The 15,698-nt window shown below is 39.5% G+C and overlaps 1 protein-coding gene across 1 annotated transcript in view; it reads right to left on the bottom strand.

Annotated features, from left to right (window-relative positions):
• Nucleotides 1-15,698, bottom strand: part of Dnah5 (dynein axonemal heavy chain 5) — a 193,492-nt gene that overhangs the window by 85,618 nt on the left and 92,176 nt on the right. Inside the window, exons 41-45 of the mRNA XM_042695192.1 lie at nt 14,153-14,394; nt 11,596-11,772; nt 10,921-11,122; nt 9,752-9,894; nt 8,941-9,075 (exon numbers count right to left, since the gene is read on the bottom strand). Of these exons, the coding sequence (XP_042551126.1) occupies nt 8,941-9,075; nt 9,752-9,894; nt 10,921-11,122; nt 11,596-11,772; nt 14,153-14,394 (899 nt within the window). The remainder of the gene's footprint in view (nt 1-8,940; nt 9,076-9,751; nt 9,895-10,920; nt 11,123-11,595; nt 11,773-14,152; nt 14,395-15,698) is intronic.

Here is a 15,698-nt window from a genome sequence, read left to right as displayed (position 1 = left end):
AGCCATCTTTCTCCCATCCTATTTTCCACTCTGCAGCTAAAGGGAACTCTCTAAAGCACCGTGTAGCCCTGTTAACTCTTTACGGTACTCCAATGACTACCTTCAAGGAACTCTGTGATGCCAGCCATTAATCCCTAAATAGTCCTGCTCAGTCTCTTGGTTCTGGTCCCTCAATGTCTAGTCTCTAATGTCTCTGTAGTTCACACAGAATACACTAAGAAATGATGTTTGTCTCTGGCTAAATATTCATTATTGAAATCTTATTTATGTATTACTAGTGAATTCATTTCTAAGCCAAAAATAACAGTCTCTCAGGATTAGCATTAGCTAAACACAATTTATGACATACTGACCAAGATGAAAGATTTTCCATAATGTCATTTCCTTCAACCTACCTATTGATTTTTTAAAAACTGAAATCTGAGAACTGGACAAAGGAAAATCTATACTTTTAGAGATAAGCAATAGCTTTACTCTGAAAGTAAAAAATCATAGTATGACATCACCTTATGCATGTTATAGCTCTAAATAAGATTCTGGTCTTATTGTCTGTGTGTACAGAAATGGAATATAAATACTAACTCCAATTATGTGATTGACTTATTAAGAAGTAAAAATGAAGTAGTAAGAAAACTAAGTATGTTATAAGAGAAGGAAAACTCTCATCTTTGCTCTAAGCTCGAAACTATAAATTCAGAAGCACTTCAATTTCCTGAGTTAATTTCTTAATAGACAATTCAATTCATAAAAACTGATATAATGTAAACATTAAACTCCCCCTAAAATAATGGCCAACTTGCATTGGACGGGGTACTGACAGAATCTTATATAATTGAGGAGAGAAGACACTTGCATTGGAAGGGGTATTGGCAGAGTCTCATACAATAATAAAAGGAAAAGCTAGCATTGGAAGCTGTACTCGCAGGGTCTCCTATAATTGAAGAGATTGTTCATTGCCCATTTCTTGGCTTTGTCTAGCTCCCAACTGGCTCTGTGAATAGGCCACGATACAAAATTTTCTAACGTGCATGGTCTACACAACAAGTTTGACTGAATTTAAATCCAGGATAAAAATATGTTAAGCTACTTTTTTCACTTATTAATATTGGACTTCGTTTGCTACTTAACATTTCTGAATAATAATTCAGGATTAAGTGTGTATATAAATATATGTATGCCATATATATGCATATATATATGATATATATGGGTCTATGAGAAAAGAATGCATACAGTTAATTCATTATAAAAATGTAAAAGTTTATTTCTATGTGAATCTCTGTGTTGAAGCACCTAAGTCATTTTTTTAATCAAAACTGCATACAACTAAACAAAAATATAAAATGTACTTGATTTTAGGTCTATATATGTTCTACTTGCCAAAAGATAAAAAATAAAGAGCTTGGTCCCCTTTACTAAAATCTAGTGCCTAAATAATTATCACCTAAAACAATCTTTCACTAAAAATAAACATGGCCTTGATAATGGGGTGAGATGGAATTCAGTGTTGCTTTGATTTGCATTTCCTTTGTGGCTAGAGATGTGGTACATTTCTTCATGTGCTTATTGGTCATTTTTATTTCTTCTGAGAAGACTCTTGTTAGCTAATTAGCCCACTTATTAATAGGCTTGTTGGGTTTTGGGGGATTTAATTCTTTAAGTTCTCTGTATAGTCTGGATGTTACTCCACTGTCTGATGCATAGCCGATAAAAATCTTCTCCCATTCTGTAGGCTGTCTTTTATCCAGGAAACAAACAATAACAGATGCTGGCAAGGATGAGGCCAAAAGTGAATGCTAACACACCACTGGTGAATGTAAACTTGTTCAACCCCTCTGGAAAGCAGTGTGGAGGTTCCTCAAAAAATTAAACATAGAACTACCCTATGATCCAGCAATTCCACTCCTGGGCATTTACCCAAAAGATTACAAACCAGGATACAGTAAAGCCACCAGCACAAACATGTTTATTGCAGCACTATTTATCATAGTCATGATATGGAATCAGCCCGGATGTCCCTTAATAGACAAATGGATCAAGAAAATGTGGTATATAAATGAAATGGAATTATATTCATCTACTAGAAAGAATAATATGGTATCATTTGTGAAGAAATGGAAGGATATTTTAAAAAATTATGTTAAAGGAAGTTAGTCAGGCCTGAGAAATAAAGGATGAATGTTTTCACTCATACATAGAAACTAGATTGAACTTACAAGCTTATAAGTAAATATGTTGGGTGGTATGCAAGTGTACACAAATGTATTAACTGCAATGTGGTAGATTCAAAGGAGATCTCAAATAATATAATTCCTTAGAAAGGCAAAGTCATAGTTCAACATAATAAACTGCAGGAAGCAGGTACTTGAAAGGGGAGGGGCAGGGCCAACGGGAGAAGGGTAGACAAATGAAGAGGAAAAGGTGGGGAGAATGAAGTCAAGAATTCAATATATATCCTACAAAATTAAGAAAAGTGAGGGAAAGTGTGTATTAGAAGGGATGAGTGAGAATGTTGAAAGGGGTAACATTGATCAAGATATATTCATGAACTGTTTTGTTAGATAACAACTCTTTTCACAACTACTTAAGGACAAATAGATAAAATTCGGAGAAAAAAATTTTAACACACACACAAAAGTCGCTGACAGTTAAATTCATAATTGTGAATGGCTTAATTTACTAAAACTGTTAATTCAAGTGAAAAAGAAATTCTCTTAAGCAGCCCGGCACGTAGATTCTGGTCTATAATCCTAGGTATTTGGAGGAAGAGATGGAGAGAATTATGGTTCTAAGCCAAACCAGGTTAAAAAAAAAAAAAAAAACAACCAAGACTTGGGCTGGGAAGGAAGCTCAGTGGTAGAGCGCTTGCCTTGCATGCCTTGAGGCCCTGGGTTTGATTCCTCAGCACCACATAAGCAAAAAGAAAAAAGCCAGAAGTGGCGCTGTAGCTCAAGTGGTAGAGCACTAGCCTTGAGCTGAAGAGCTGAGGGACAGCACCCAGGTCCAGAGTTCAGGCCCCATGAGTGGACCCAAAAAAAAAAAAAAAAAAAACTACCAAGACTCCTATCTCAACAAATGAAGCCAAGTGTGATGCGTTACACCTGTTTTCTCCAGTTACACAGGTGCATAGGTAGGAGGATCAAAGTCCTAGGTTAGCTCTAGGCAAAAATGCAAGACCCTTTATGAAAAATAACTAAAGCCAGAGAAAAGAAGTTAGGGAGAAAAGGGAGAAGAGAGGGAAGGAGAGAAAAGACAAAGAACTTCCTTTCTCTTGACTAACTTTCACTTTCTTCTTTTCCCTTTGCACAGTGATAGAATTTGTGTTCAAACTAGACCCTTTGGATACTAGTAGAAGGTATTATAAATCATTTACTTAAGACAGTGGAAGTAAGACAGTGACGACCCTAGGCAAAGAGAGACATATCACTCCACCAATGAACGATGTAAAACCAACACCCTGGTTAAAACAGGGGAAGCCTCGTGGAACAGCCTGTTAAGCCATGGCAGGGGGGAGGGCTGGTCTAGATGCCATGATGGTGAAAGAGATACTGCCTGGGACAGTATCTACTTCCTCCTCTACAGTTATATTTTGGTTGGTCTCCAGATAATTAGGAAACAGAGACAAAGGCTCTGCTCCATCCACCCTGTCTAGTATGCATGGCTGAAAATTATAGTGAGAAAGTTAATTCTGGCAGTTTAGCTAATTGAAAGCTTTCTAAAATTAATGAGTCTTGCTTAATAGAAAGCCTTGGTGCTCAACAGTTAAGCAGAGTCAATCAATAAACTGAGTTAGGTGATCCTTAGATGTTTCCGGCCTGAGCAAAAGAAGCAGTGATACCTATCTTTTAACCCCAAAGGAAGGGAGGGAACTGCCTAAAGAAGTGAGTCAGAAAAGAGGACTCTAAAAAAATAATAGGTGTTTTTGTTATGTGTCCAAAACCTGCTTTCTTGTTCTTCTAATTGTTGTACTTCACTATTGTATTACTTCTAGAAATTTATTATAAGGTTTCTGAATTCCTATATCACCAGTACAAATAAATTATGATAACGTAAGCATCTTGCCAGTGTAGGATAATTTAATGTGCAATTCCCCAAGCACAAAAATACCAATGCTGAGTCTCTACAATTTAACATTGACCTTTTATCCAGACTTTCCCATAAGACATTGTACAAATGGGATTTGTTTGATAGAAGGCAAGACAATATTGAAGAGTCCATCTCCAACAGAGAGGTTTAATGAAGTTGACAACCTTGTTTAGAAATGTAATCAATGGTCTTAGCTTATTGGCACTCTGCTGTCATCAATTCAATTAAGTGATAAAAAGTCATGATTTAGCCTCTCTCAACAACTTCCACTCTGCTGATATTTTCATTTCAATAAGAAGTGCAAAGTCCATCAAAGGCAGTATTTTTATGAGTTTGGATTTTCCTAAATATTTCCCTTCTAGGTGTGCTGTATGGGGGATATTTTGATAATTTATTAATAATCTAATAAACATAAGAGACTTTGCAAATGATGGAGGCACGGATTAACATTTAGAATTTCCTCCTCAGTTTCAGTAAAGTTTGGCACGATTTGGGACCTGGAGAAAAAGAATCAGTCAGTCACTACAAACCTGGTAAGGCCGGAAGTATTACTGATGAAAGCAATGCAAAGGGTTGGATTTCTTTTGCTATCACTATGATATATGATATGATGTGATATGATATGATATATGATATGACATCATATGATATATTTTCTCAGCTAAGATTCTAAGATTCTATTACCTTTGTGTAATGGATCTAATTCATCATAGGAACTACAGTGAAATGTTAAATCAGGAGCAAAAAGGGAAGTGAGTTACTCAGGAAATAAGAGATTGGAAGAGGGAAAAAAAATCTAGTGTAGAAGAAAATTAGACTTAAACCAAGAGTAGCTCAGGATTCTTCCATGCTAGTAAGCCAGGAGTAGAATCACAGAGCAGTGGATTATGTAGAGAAGGACCAGGACATGAAGAAATAGGAAGAGATTGCAAGGCATTACTTTATATATATCCACAATCTTCACTTTAATAGAGTCATCAGCCATGAGTTGATGGCTCACACCTGTAATCCTAGTTACTAAGAAAGCTGAGGTCTGAAAATCAGTTTGAAGCCAGTCTGGATAGAAAAGTCCCTGAGACATTTATCTCCAGTTAACTAGCAAAAAGCTAGAAGTGGAGGACTTAAACCAAAATGCTAAGAGAGAGCACTCAGGCCCTGAGTTCAAGCCCTATTATCTGCACCAAAAAGGAGGGGAAAGTCATCAAAGATAACACCAAAGACTCTAATCTAAAGGCTAGAAAAATAGTGATATCCTAAAAAAAAAAAAACATATTATGGCACAAATGACATTTCTTCCAGTTGTGGATATCTGCATGTTCACAAACGTTCCTACACAAAGCTTTTCAATAGAATCTTGGTCTATAGTACATTATATAAACTCTTGTAATCTCCATAATTTAAGAGTAGACATTATAATCAAACTAAAAAGAGATCTGCTACATTGAAAAATAGAGATAAAGAGCTCGCTCTGCTCTTTTCTAGCTCTTTCCTTCTCTTTCTCTTTTCTAGCTCTCTCTCTGCTCTCTCTCTGTTCTTGTCTAACTCTTTTCTAGCTCTTTTCTCTCTCTTTCCTCTCTGTTCCCCAGCTCTCTCTGCTCTTTTCTAGCTCTTCTCTTTTCTAGCTATTTTCTCTCTTTTCTAGCTCTCTCTTAGCTCTTTTCCCCAGCTCTCTCTCTTTCTCTCTTTCCCAGCTCTCTCTGCTCTTTTCTAGCTCTTTTCTCTCTCTTTCCTCTTTCCCAGCTCTTGCTCTTTCCCAGGCCTTTCCCAGCCACGTGGAGTGCCAACCTTGCCTGGTCCCAGCAGGTCTACTGAATAAACCTACCCCTTACCTAAATACCACAAGCATGGTGCTGTTCTTACTCGGCTACCTCTTTTTAAAAACCTAACATAAATGGTGCCGTGACTCAGATAAAGGGCTTAAAGTCAGGATAGGTGGGATTCTTCTGGTTTTTTTTTTACCTCTTTTTTCTTTTCTGTTTGTTTTTCCCTTTTTGCTCTGAGGAATACCCACAATTCTGACGGCCTTTTGCGCACCAGTCTGTCTGCTGCAGACACAGCGCATCGATACCATTGCTGGCCTTCACATCCACGTCCACACCACTTCTCTACTCTGGTGAGTGAAACTACTCTCTACGGCTCTCTGTTGCTCAGTCTCTGTCCAGACGTGGCACCACGCCAGAGAGCTCTTACGGCCTTTAACTGAAAGGCAGGTCACCTCTGAAGCTGAAGCGGAGGATGCTTGGTTTTGGGGGCTTGGCCATTTCTCTCTAGAGGGCTCTGGGGAAAGTCGGGACGCCACTTCTGCTTTGTCAGCTCTCCTTCACTCACCAGACTGACTCTACTCATTTAATGGGGTGCTACGAATCACGCCTGAGCCGTGAAACTCCTTTGAAATGCCTCCTGCGCTCCCTGGAAAGCCAGAGCGCCTCATTTTTATGCCATTCTCAGATGTAGACAGTTTTTGCTACTGCAATGGTAAATGGTCAGAAGTCTGTTTAATTTCAGGCTCTCTTTGCTCTCTCTGCCATTAATTTCCAACTTTCCCTATCTCTCCCTTTCTCTTTTCTACAACTTTTTGGCTTGTGCCTTGAAGAGTGTGACACAGGCTGGGTCTCAGGGACCCCCCTCTAGGTTCCCTCTCAAAGGCTAGCCAATGTAGGCTTGGTCTATTTGTTCAGGCTTTCTTTGCATTCTTTCAGAAGTTCGCCATCTTGAATTCACCATCTTGGCCACATGGTGGGTTAAGGGTTTGGCCCCATCTGGCCCTTAACCTTCCACCAAGCCTTCTACTCTATCCAGCTATTCTAAGGTGCCTTGCTAACAAGTTGTTCTTTTCACAGGCCCTGGTAACTGAGGCCCAACCATGTGATGTGCTTTGTTAGCAAAGATGTCTAAACATTGTTGTCAAAAGTTTAGGTTTTGAGTTTTGCCTTTTTTGTTTTGTGTTGTCTATTCTACTGACTACATGGTTCTAAGATACTGGGCATATCTGTGCTAAAATTCTCATCACATCTAATGAGTTTTGTCATTTCATAATATTTGTCGGTCAATTCTTGATAAGAACCAGGTAACCTCTACTTATTCTACTTGATCTCCTTGTTGCTTTAATTGGAAATAATAAAGGGTTTTTGTGGCAAAGATGCAGTTCAAAGCCAACCCGGGGGGCTGGGAAGGTGGCTCAGTGGTAGAGCGCTTGCCTTGCATGCTCAAGGCCCTGGGTTCGATTCCTCAGCACCACATAAGCAAAAAGAAAAAAGCCAGAAGTGGCGCTGTGGCTCCAGTGGTAGAGCACTAGCCTTGAGCTGAAGAGCTGAGGGACAGTGCCCAGGCCCAGAGTTCAGGCCCCACGACCGGACAAAAGCCAACCCGGGCTGAAAAATCCCTAAGACTCCATCTCCCAACTAACCTGCAAAGAGCCAGGCTGAAAGCACGGCTTAAGACTCTTATCTCTAACCAGCTAAACACTAGAAGTGCTATTGTAACTCAATGTGGTAGAGCACTAGCCTTGAGCAGAAGTGCTCAGGGACAGTGCCCAGGCCTTGAGTTCAATCCTCCTTGAATACCAACTGGGACAAGCCATCTCAGTAACAAACACCTAGACTCAGCCAGTCTGGGGGAACAAGGGACCATGGAGAGGAGTAAGATTTTCACATCAGCAATTTTGTGCCTGCCCTTTCAAAATTAACCAGAGCTGGGAGGTCAGTGGAAGTAAGAACCCTGCCCATCTAATGTCTATACCTGTCTACCTATTAACTGAACAGGAATTTATATTCTTGCCTTTGTCACCTGACTTCTCTACCTAGTAGCCAGATGTCAGAAGTAGCTAGGGACATTTCTACCAACATTTTCAGCCCCAAGTCCTTCCTCTTGCCATTTATTTGCTCTCTAGTATTTTTTTCCAGCCCCTCTATGCTCATGAGACTTCTCCAGACTTCATCTAAAGACTCATGCCACCAAGGAACAGCTGCTGCAAACTGCCTTCTCTGGGAGGAACCAAATTCCAGCCTTTTACCCCTATTGTCGATGCCCCTTGTCAGCAGGAAGTAGCCAGAGAGAATCCCCACCCTATTTCATGATTATTAAAAGGCTGGAATGTAAGGTCCACTCCTAGATGGCTAGCAGACTCCACCCAGCAAAGTCTCCACCCATTACCTGCATTACCTAGGCAACTGGGACACCTGGAAGAGGTCACATGTGCATCCCCTGAGGTCACATCTGAATTTGATGGGGCCACACCTTTCTCCGTCCATACCCTAGATAAGGCCTAGCCCAGGCCCAGACGCCCTTGCTCTGCTCTTTTCTAGCTCTTTCCTTATCTTCTCTTTCCCAGCTCCCTTCTCTTTTCTAACTCTCTCTCTGCTCTCTCTCTGCTCTTGTCTAACTCTTTTCTAGCTCTTTTCTCTTTCCTCTCTCTTTCCTCTCTCTTTCCCAGCTCTCTCTGCTCTTTTCTAGCTCTTTTCTAGCTCTTCTCTTTTCTAGCTATTTTCTCTTTTCTAGCTCTCTTAGCTCTTTTCCCCAGCTCTCTCTCTCTTTCTCTCTCTCTTTCCCAGCTCTCTCTGCTCTTTTCTAGCTCTTCTCTCTCTCTTTCCTCTCTTTCCCAGCTCTCTCTCTTTCCCAGCCGGGTGGAGTGCCAACCTTGCCTGGTCCCAGCAGGTCTACTGAATAAACCTACCCCTTACCTGAAAAAAAAAAAGAAAAACAAAAATAGAGATAAAGAAAGACAATCTATGGGTTATTTCATGGCTACTAAAGCTCAAATGAAGCTCAGTGGACACAAGTAGAAAAACAGAGGTCTCAGACTCCAAAGTTTAATGCTTAATTTCGGTTCAATACACAATACTGACGAGGTAGTACCTGAAACATCAGTGGGGTAGTGGCAGAAGAAAAGTTGAGACTTTTGATCATGTGGCTTTCAGGATCATATTTTGACATAAATCCTTTAATTATGACTGTTTTGGCTGTTCCTTGTTCCCCAATCAACAGTACAGCCTAAAATAAAACAATTGAGAACAAAATGAAACAAAACGAATGTTGTGGGTTACATAGTATGGCACACTCAGCACTTCATATGTAGAAGATTGAAAACCAGGAATCCCCAAAAGTGACTACATTTGAAGAGAGGTCTCCTGAACAGCAGACTGGTAAAATGCGGACCCCAGCATACCTGGGGTCCTTACAGAAAGAGGAAACACCAGAGATGCATACAAACAGAAGAAAACCACAGGAAGACACAGAGAGGTTTCATTTACAAGCCACAAAACAGGGCCACTGAAGAAGCCAACCCTGAAAACATCTTCATGCTGGACTTTCAGCCCCCAGAACTGTGAGAAAAAGAATTCTTCAGCTAGTGAGGCTTTGGTTTAGGTACCCATACTGGTCTTGGTAATCCTAGCAAAGTAGATCATTTTTTTTTAATTTTAAGGAGTAAGTCAAATGATAACCTCTTTCAACTATTACATGAGTAATCATTATGAATCAGACTTATTGAACATTGATATTGTCCCTGGAAATGACAAAAGGAATATACTCATCAAGTCACTTTTTTTTCATATATTCCAACCAGTAATAGAAATCATTCTAAAGTAAATGAAGAATGAAGAATGTTGTCTATTTTCAAGCAGTTTTTCCAAATATTCTTTCTTTAAATAAGAGGAAAAGGCCATACCTTGCCTTGCTTAGCAATGGTGTTGATTAGAAAGTCAGTCCTCACATTGTCCACATTGGGCACCAGGATGGAGCTATATTCAGGAGAGGCCTGGGCAGGGTACACGTATTCCGGGGTGCATGCACTCCAGTGCAGCCAGTTCCCTGGAGAGCAAAGATCATGCACTGTTTCTGCTCAGTAGTTCACAACTCCTTGTAATGGGCTGATGACTTTCACAGCTCATGAGAATACTCCCCATATGATAAAAATCATCAAAACTGGAGACATTAATGGCATGTCGATGGATTTACACGTGAGTTAGCTTGGTCAATGTTTCTCAAGGTATTATTCCAAAGTGACAGTTACTCAGAAATATTTAGAAGTAGATAGAGAGAGACAGAGACAGAGACAGAGAGATAGATATACTGTGCATAAAAATAACAGAACTGAGTGGGAGTATCATGTGCCTAAAACTCAGTAGACATTTTTATTGTCAGATCTCATAAGCTTTTTATTAAGTGAAAGCTTCTAAGGTAAGACATATTGTAGAGACAGAGATAGAGACACAGGCATAGAGATACGATAGAGATGGTGGGAGACAGAGATGCATATATATGCATGCACATAAATACTACGTAACTGTACGTATGCAGTACATCATATATACATATATTGTTTTATGTTTGGGTATGCACACAGAAGTACTCTTAAAAGCATATAAAGAGATATAGAAAAAAATTAAAAAGAGGTAAAGAAATAAGATAGATAGATAGATAGATAGATAGATAGATAGATAGATAGATAGATAGATAGATACACAGACACCATATTTGGTAAGAAATATACTTTGGACTGTAATCTTCACATACACTGCCACTTGCATTGAATTGGATAGCTGAAATGGATCTAGTTAGATTTTTTTCCCACTTACTTTACCTCACCAACCAAATGTTTAGCATACAACATGTGTGTGTGTGTGTGTGTGTGTGTGTGTACATATATATTCAGCAAAGGAGGAGAGCATGCATTGGAAGGCCAAGTACATCTTTTCTCAAAAGAACCATGACCTTTCATGGCACGCGGACATTTCCAGTTTAAGTTTGCGCCAGGCGTTGTGGTTCCCACCTTAAAATAGTTTGCAAAGTCTTTTGTAGGATTTGTTGGACACGTTGCCAAGGTAGGCCGCTCACCTTCGGGCGTCACGTAGTAGTCGAACATGGCGTCCCCGGGGCCGCGCGAGGGCGGCAGGGGCAGCGCGCACGCCTCCCGGGCGCGCAGCCAGAGCTCCAGCCGCCGGCGGCCCTCCAGCTCCAGTGCCGCGCCCAGGCTCCACATCAGCGCGAAGACGAACAGCCTGCCCAGGTGCTCGGGCCCCACCTCGCCGCCCTGCTCCTGAGGACACAACACACTCCTCTGTTAATTACTTCTGTTCTATAACCAAAACTTGGCCCAAGGGAAGGAAAGGAAAAGAAAGGAAAGATAGCTTTCCCCCCAGCCCAGACAGAGCAGAGAATTGAATACAGCTGATGGGTTGGGCTGGGTTTTTTAGATAAACTAGGTGATTTTGTTAACCAGCAATTAATTCCCACATTGCTTTGTGAAAGCAAAAAAAAATATATAGATAGGTACACATATACATATCGATATACATATATAGAGATATGTGTATACATATAGACATATGCATTTGCATATATACATATACAGATATACAAATAGATGTAGAGATGGAAATAGGAGAAAGGGTGTTTAAACACATCCCCTGGCCCGTCCCTACCACTTTCTAAGCAAATCTAATTTCAAATACTGTATGGTCTGCAGAGTGTAACTCAGTGGGAAGGGAATTCTCAGAGCAAAGTGTTGACCTTTGCAGGGATGAGGCCCTGAAGCATGTTGATGCTCTGGGTGACGATGAAGGCCTCCAGAAGCTCCATCTTGTATTCTAGGTTCTGAATACTGAAGTGATACAGGTCCGGGAAAGACTCGGTATACAGCTGGCGCAGAATTTCAGCCTCTTGAGGAGGACGTTTCTTAAGAAAACCCTATGAGGTCACAGACAAGTGCATTAATTAAACCTATTAACAGGAAAATGACCATTTGAGTAAAAAACGTATTTTTAAAACTATCAGTTGTCATTAAATAATAATAAGTAGTGGTGATGCTGCACTTAAGATACAGAAGGCCTTGCTATATAGATGCGTTGACATATTATTTCATTTAACTCTTGAAAGCAATTATATGAAATAGGACTATTATTATTATTATATCTTTTTTACAGATGAGGAAACTGAGGTCCAAATAGGTTCAGTAACCCATCAGCATCCCACCACTGCTTAAGGTAAAGAGGCCAGAAAACAAACCCAAGGATTCTGACTTCCACATCTGGAAGTACAGTTGGCTACGCAACACACAGACTGAGGTTATGAAGCCAAATGCTGAACAAGTCTACAACTCTTCATTAAAACATACTAGAAGAAAAGGAGTAGACAACCAGATAGCAGTAACCGAAAGAGAGGAAAGCCACACCCAACTCCTTTAAATGGTATACAAAAAACAACCACAATCAGGAGTTTCTTTTCATTTTTCTAATTTAATTAACAGACATCATAGAAAAAAAATCAAGGAATACTCAGGAAAATAAAGAATTTGGTCATTTGGGAAACACTTTGTTAAGAAAGTACATGGGAAAAAAATAAAATACTTGGACTTCATAAAGAAATATTATTTAACACATCCATTTCCTAAAGTGAGGAAAATTCTCTTGGCAAGAGATTAACTCATCCTTTGACTCAATAGGGATCCTCAAACGTTAACTCTGAATTATTATTTAATTCACGAATTTGCTCTATTCGAGCTCAACAAAATATACTAATAGCTTAGAGTGAATAGGACTGAAAAAAGGGACATTCACCTGCCTTCTGGCCTCCTACAGACAATGGAATACCACTCTCATCTCCCACCTCTATCTCAACGAGTCTGCCTTTCCAATAACTCTCTCAGAGCTGCCTTGCCCTGTCTACCATTTCCAATCTGTCTCTTGGTGAGCTTTGCTTCTGTCCATTCATGTCCAAAGGAAACTGCATTATTTAAAGGCAGATAAGCTTTTATCTGCCTTTATGCATAACACTTATATAAAAGGTCCCACTCAGCTTCAATCCAGACAGAAGGTAATCAAAGTTTACATGATAAAGAAAAAACTATGTATTCCCTACTAATGTAAAACTATTTTGCACAAATCTTTGTGAAACTGAAATCCTTTGGAAGACTCACATAAATCCATTCCACCTGGAGTTTGTTGTATCTATAATTACCAAGCACAGCTGTATGAAAAGTCTGTTGTGGTGTATCTCCATGAGAGGAGTCCTGGGTTTTCCCAGAAATTCTACTTTAAGAGAATCAGGATGTGACCAAATCATCTATATTTCTAAAGATTGTAGTTGATGATTACTTCAGAAAGCTAGGGTCTTTATTTTCTTTAGTGGAGGGATAATTTAGTTTTGAAATATTAAATCTTTAGAAAAGTTTGTAGTGATAGATTGAATTATGTCAGTATCATTTTCCTATAGGATTGATCCTCCCCTAAACTACTACTTATGTTTCCCAACCTACACCTTTTTGCAACTCACAGTTGTATGACTTCTGGAGAGGCATTAACAAAAGTTAGGATATATCCACAATGAAATAAGAGAATAAAATGTGATGGGAAAATAAAATGAACATCTACCTTAATTAAACTGGGAAACTTGCAAGCAAAAATATTTTCAAAATATGAATGTATAAAAAGGTAATAAATCTAATCAACTATGATAAAAAAAATCCTGTTACATTATAGTATTAATTTAGTAAAAATATGTTAGCATACAAGGCATTCAATTTTAATCTAAAATGCTTTAATATATTGGTAGTAATAATACATACTTGATCATGAATTGGAGATATTGTCTCAAATATTATATCCAAGTACAAATTTAAAGCTAATATTATGACTACTGAAGCTCATAAAAACTCCTTATATATAATTTTAACAAATCAACTTCATGTTATTATCTTAGGATGGTTAGTCCCAAACTTTATGTGAACAAATACCTTTTAAAACTACCATGAATCCCCAAAGTGATCAAATTCAATTTTACTTATTCAGTCCTCAGACACACTTTGGCAGGATTATTGAGTCTCACGTGGGCCAGGCAGTTACTGGAAATTAGAGTGTTAACGTGATCAGAAGAGGAACAGAGAGCTGCAAGGTGCAATCCAAGTCGGAATGTCCCATTGCAGCCAAGGGTCTTCCATAAAGGTTAGCAAAAATAAAGCCATTGCACCACCTGACACAGATAACTCCAGGGCACACACTCAAAGACTGTGAAAAGATATGCTTTGGGTTTTTTTCTTTTCATAATCACACAAGAAAAGGGTTCTGTCTACCTCAAGAATGGGACTCCAGTCAAGGACAGAAGAGCTCATGAAAACCATTCCATTTCTGGAGACAGTAGCAGGAGAAGCATTGTCAATGTTGTGAGGTTCAAAAACGATCTTGCAGTTTGGGGCCATGGGAATCCGATCCCCATTGGCAAGGGTTAGCGTTTTATTATCATCCAAAACAGAATTCAGATTCTCAATCCAGATGGCATCCACTGGACCATCGAGAACTATCCAGATATGTTCCCCTGAGACACCAAAGGGGGGAAACAAACATAAACAGTTATGCATATGGGCATAGCTATTGGGTTTGAAGAAGTGCTAGAACTGAATGTAGATTTTACTGGCTTTCAGGAAAAGGTTGATCTAAATAATTGCTTCCACATATGGAACTTCTGAAGGTCTTCATATAGAACTTGAATAAGAGCCACAATCAACTCAAAAAGTCATTTGTTCACTGGACAAACATTCATTCAGCAGCTTCTGTATGTCTGTATTGTTCTAAAGTCTGGAACTACTATAGTAAATAAAATAATTCTCTGCCTTTAGAGAACCTGTGCTGTAAGAGCTAAAGAGCAAAACAAATAGGCAGAGAGACAGATGACACAGATCAAGTAGGTTGCAGGCATCAAGCATTATTGGAAGAGGATCCGTAAAAGATTTCACACAGAGAGCAAAGTGATGGAAAGATACAGAAGTAGGATGTTCCAGCCTGGAAATGAAGAGTGCAAAGACCCAGAGACAAAAACAAGCTTGGAATCATGCAATGTACTGAAATGTTTTGCCCTTTGGAGTTTATATGTGGAAATTCTAATTCCAAGGTGATGGAATCAGGCCTTTGGGAGATAAGTGGCAGAGGAGCCTTCAAGAATAAGAACAGTGCTCTTTTACAAGAAAGAGATTCCTTACCCCTCATCTATGTGAGGATATGAAGCTAGTAGTCTGCCCACCAGGAAAAAGGCCCTTCTCAGAACACAGCCTTGCTGGCACCCTGCTATCAGATGTGTAGCCTTCAGAACTGGGAGAAATAAGTGTCTATTGTCTATAGTCTCTCTGCTCTATGGTATAACACGATTGTGCTGTAACAGCCCAAAGGAACTAAGGCAAGTGACTATGCTCCAGGAACAGAAGTTGAATCTAACTAGCAATATGAGGGCAGGTGAGGTGCATGTATGTAGGTTTGTAATGCACAAGGTGGATGGGCCAAGGGAGACAGAGCTGTGGAATCAATTCTGCTTGCACTTGATAATGTCTCAGAAGTCCCAGGAGGGTGGTTGTGTAGGGAGTTCCAGGAAGAGATCAGGACTGGAGATTAAACTATGGAAGGCTGCAGTTTAGATATAACATCTAAAGCCATGAGACTCAGTCAATTTCTTCTAAATAAAATGCATAAATACAGGAGGCCCAAGGCAATGCAACATCTAAATTTCTCATAAATTCTTTGTGGTTGACTTCTCTCTCATCCAGATCTCTCAATAAATGGAGGTGGGAGAGGAACAAGCAAGATAAAGAATCTCTAGGGCCAAGTGAGGAAGGTTCTGGAAAGGGAGTG

This window comes from Dipodomys spectabilis, unplaced genomic scaffold, assembly GCF_019054845.1.
Source record: "Dipodomys spectabilis isolate Male_0828 unplaced genomic scaffold, ASM1905484v1 ptg000179l, whole genome shotgun sequence".
Taxonomy (NCBI): domain Eukaryota; kingdom Metazoa; phylum Chordata; class Mammalia; order Rodentia; family Heteromyidae; genus Dipodomys; species Dipodomys spectabilis.
This window is presented reverse-complemented; position numbering and strand designations above follow the sequence as displayed.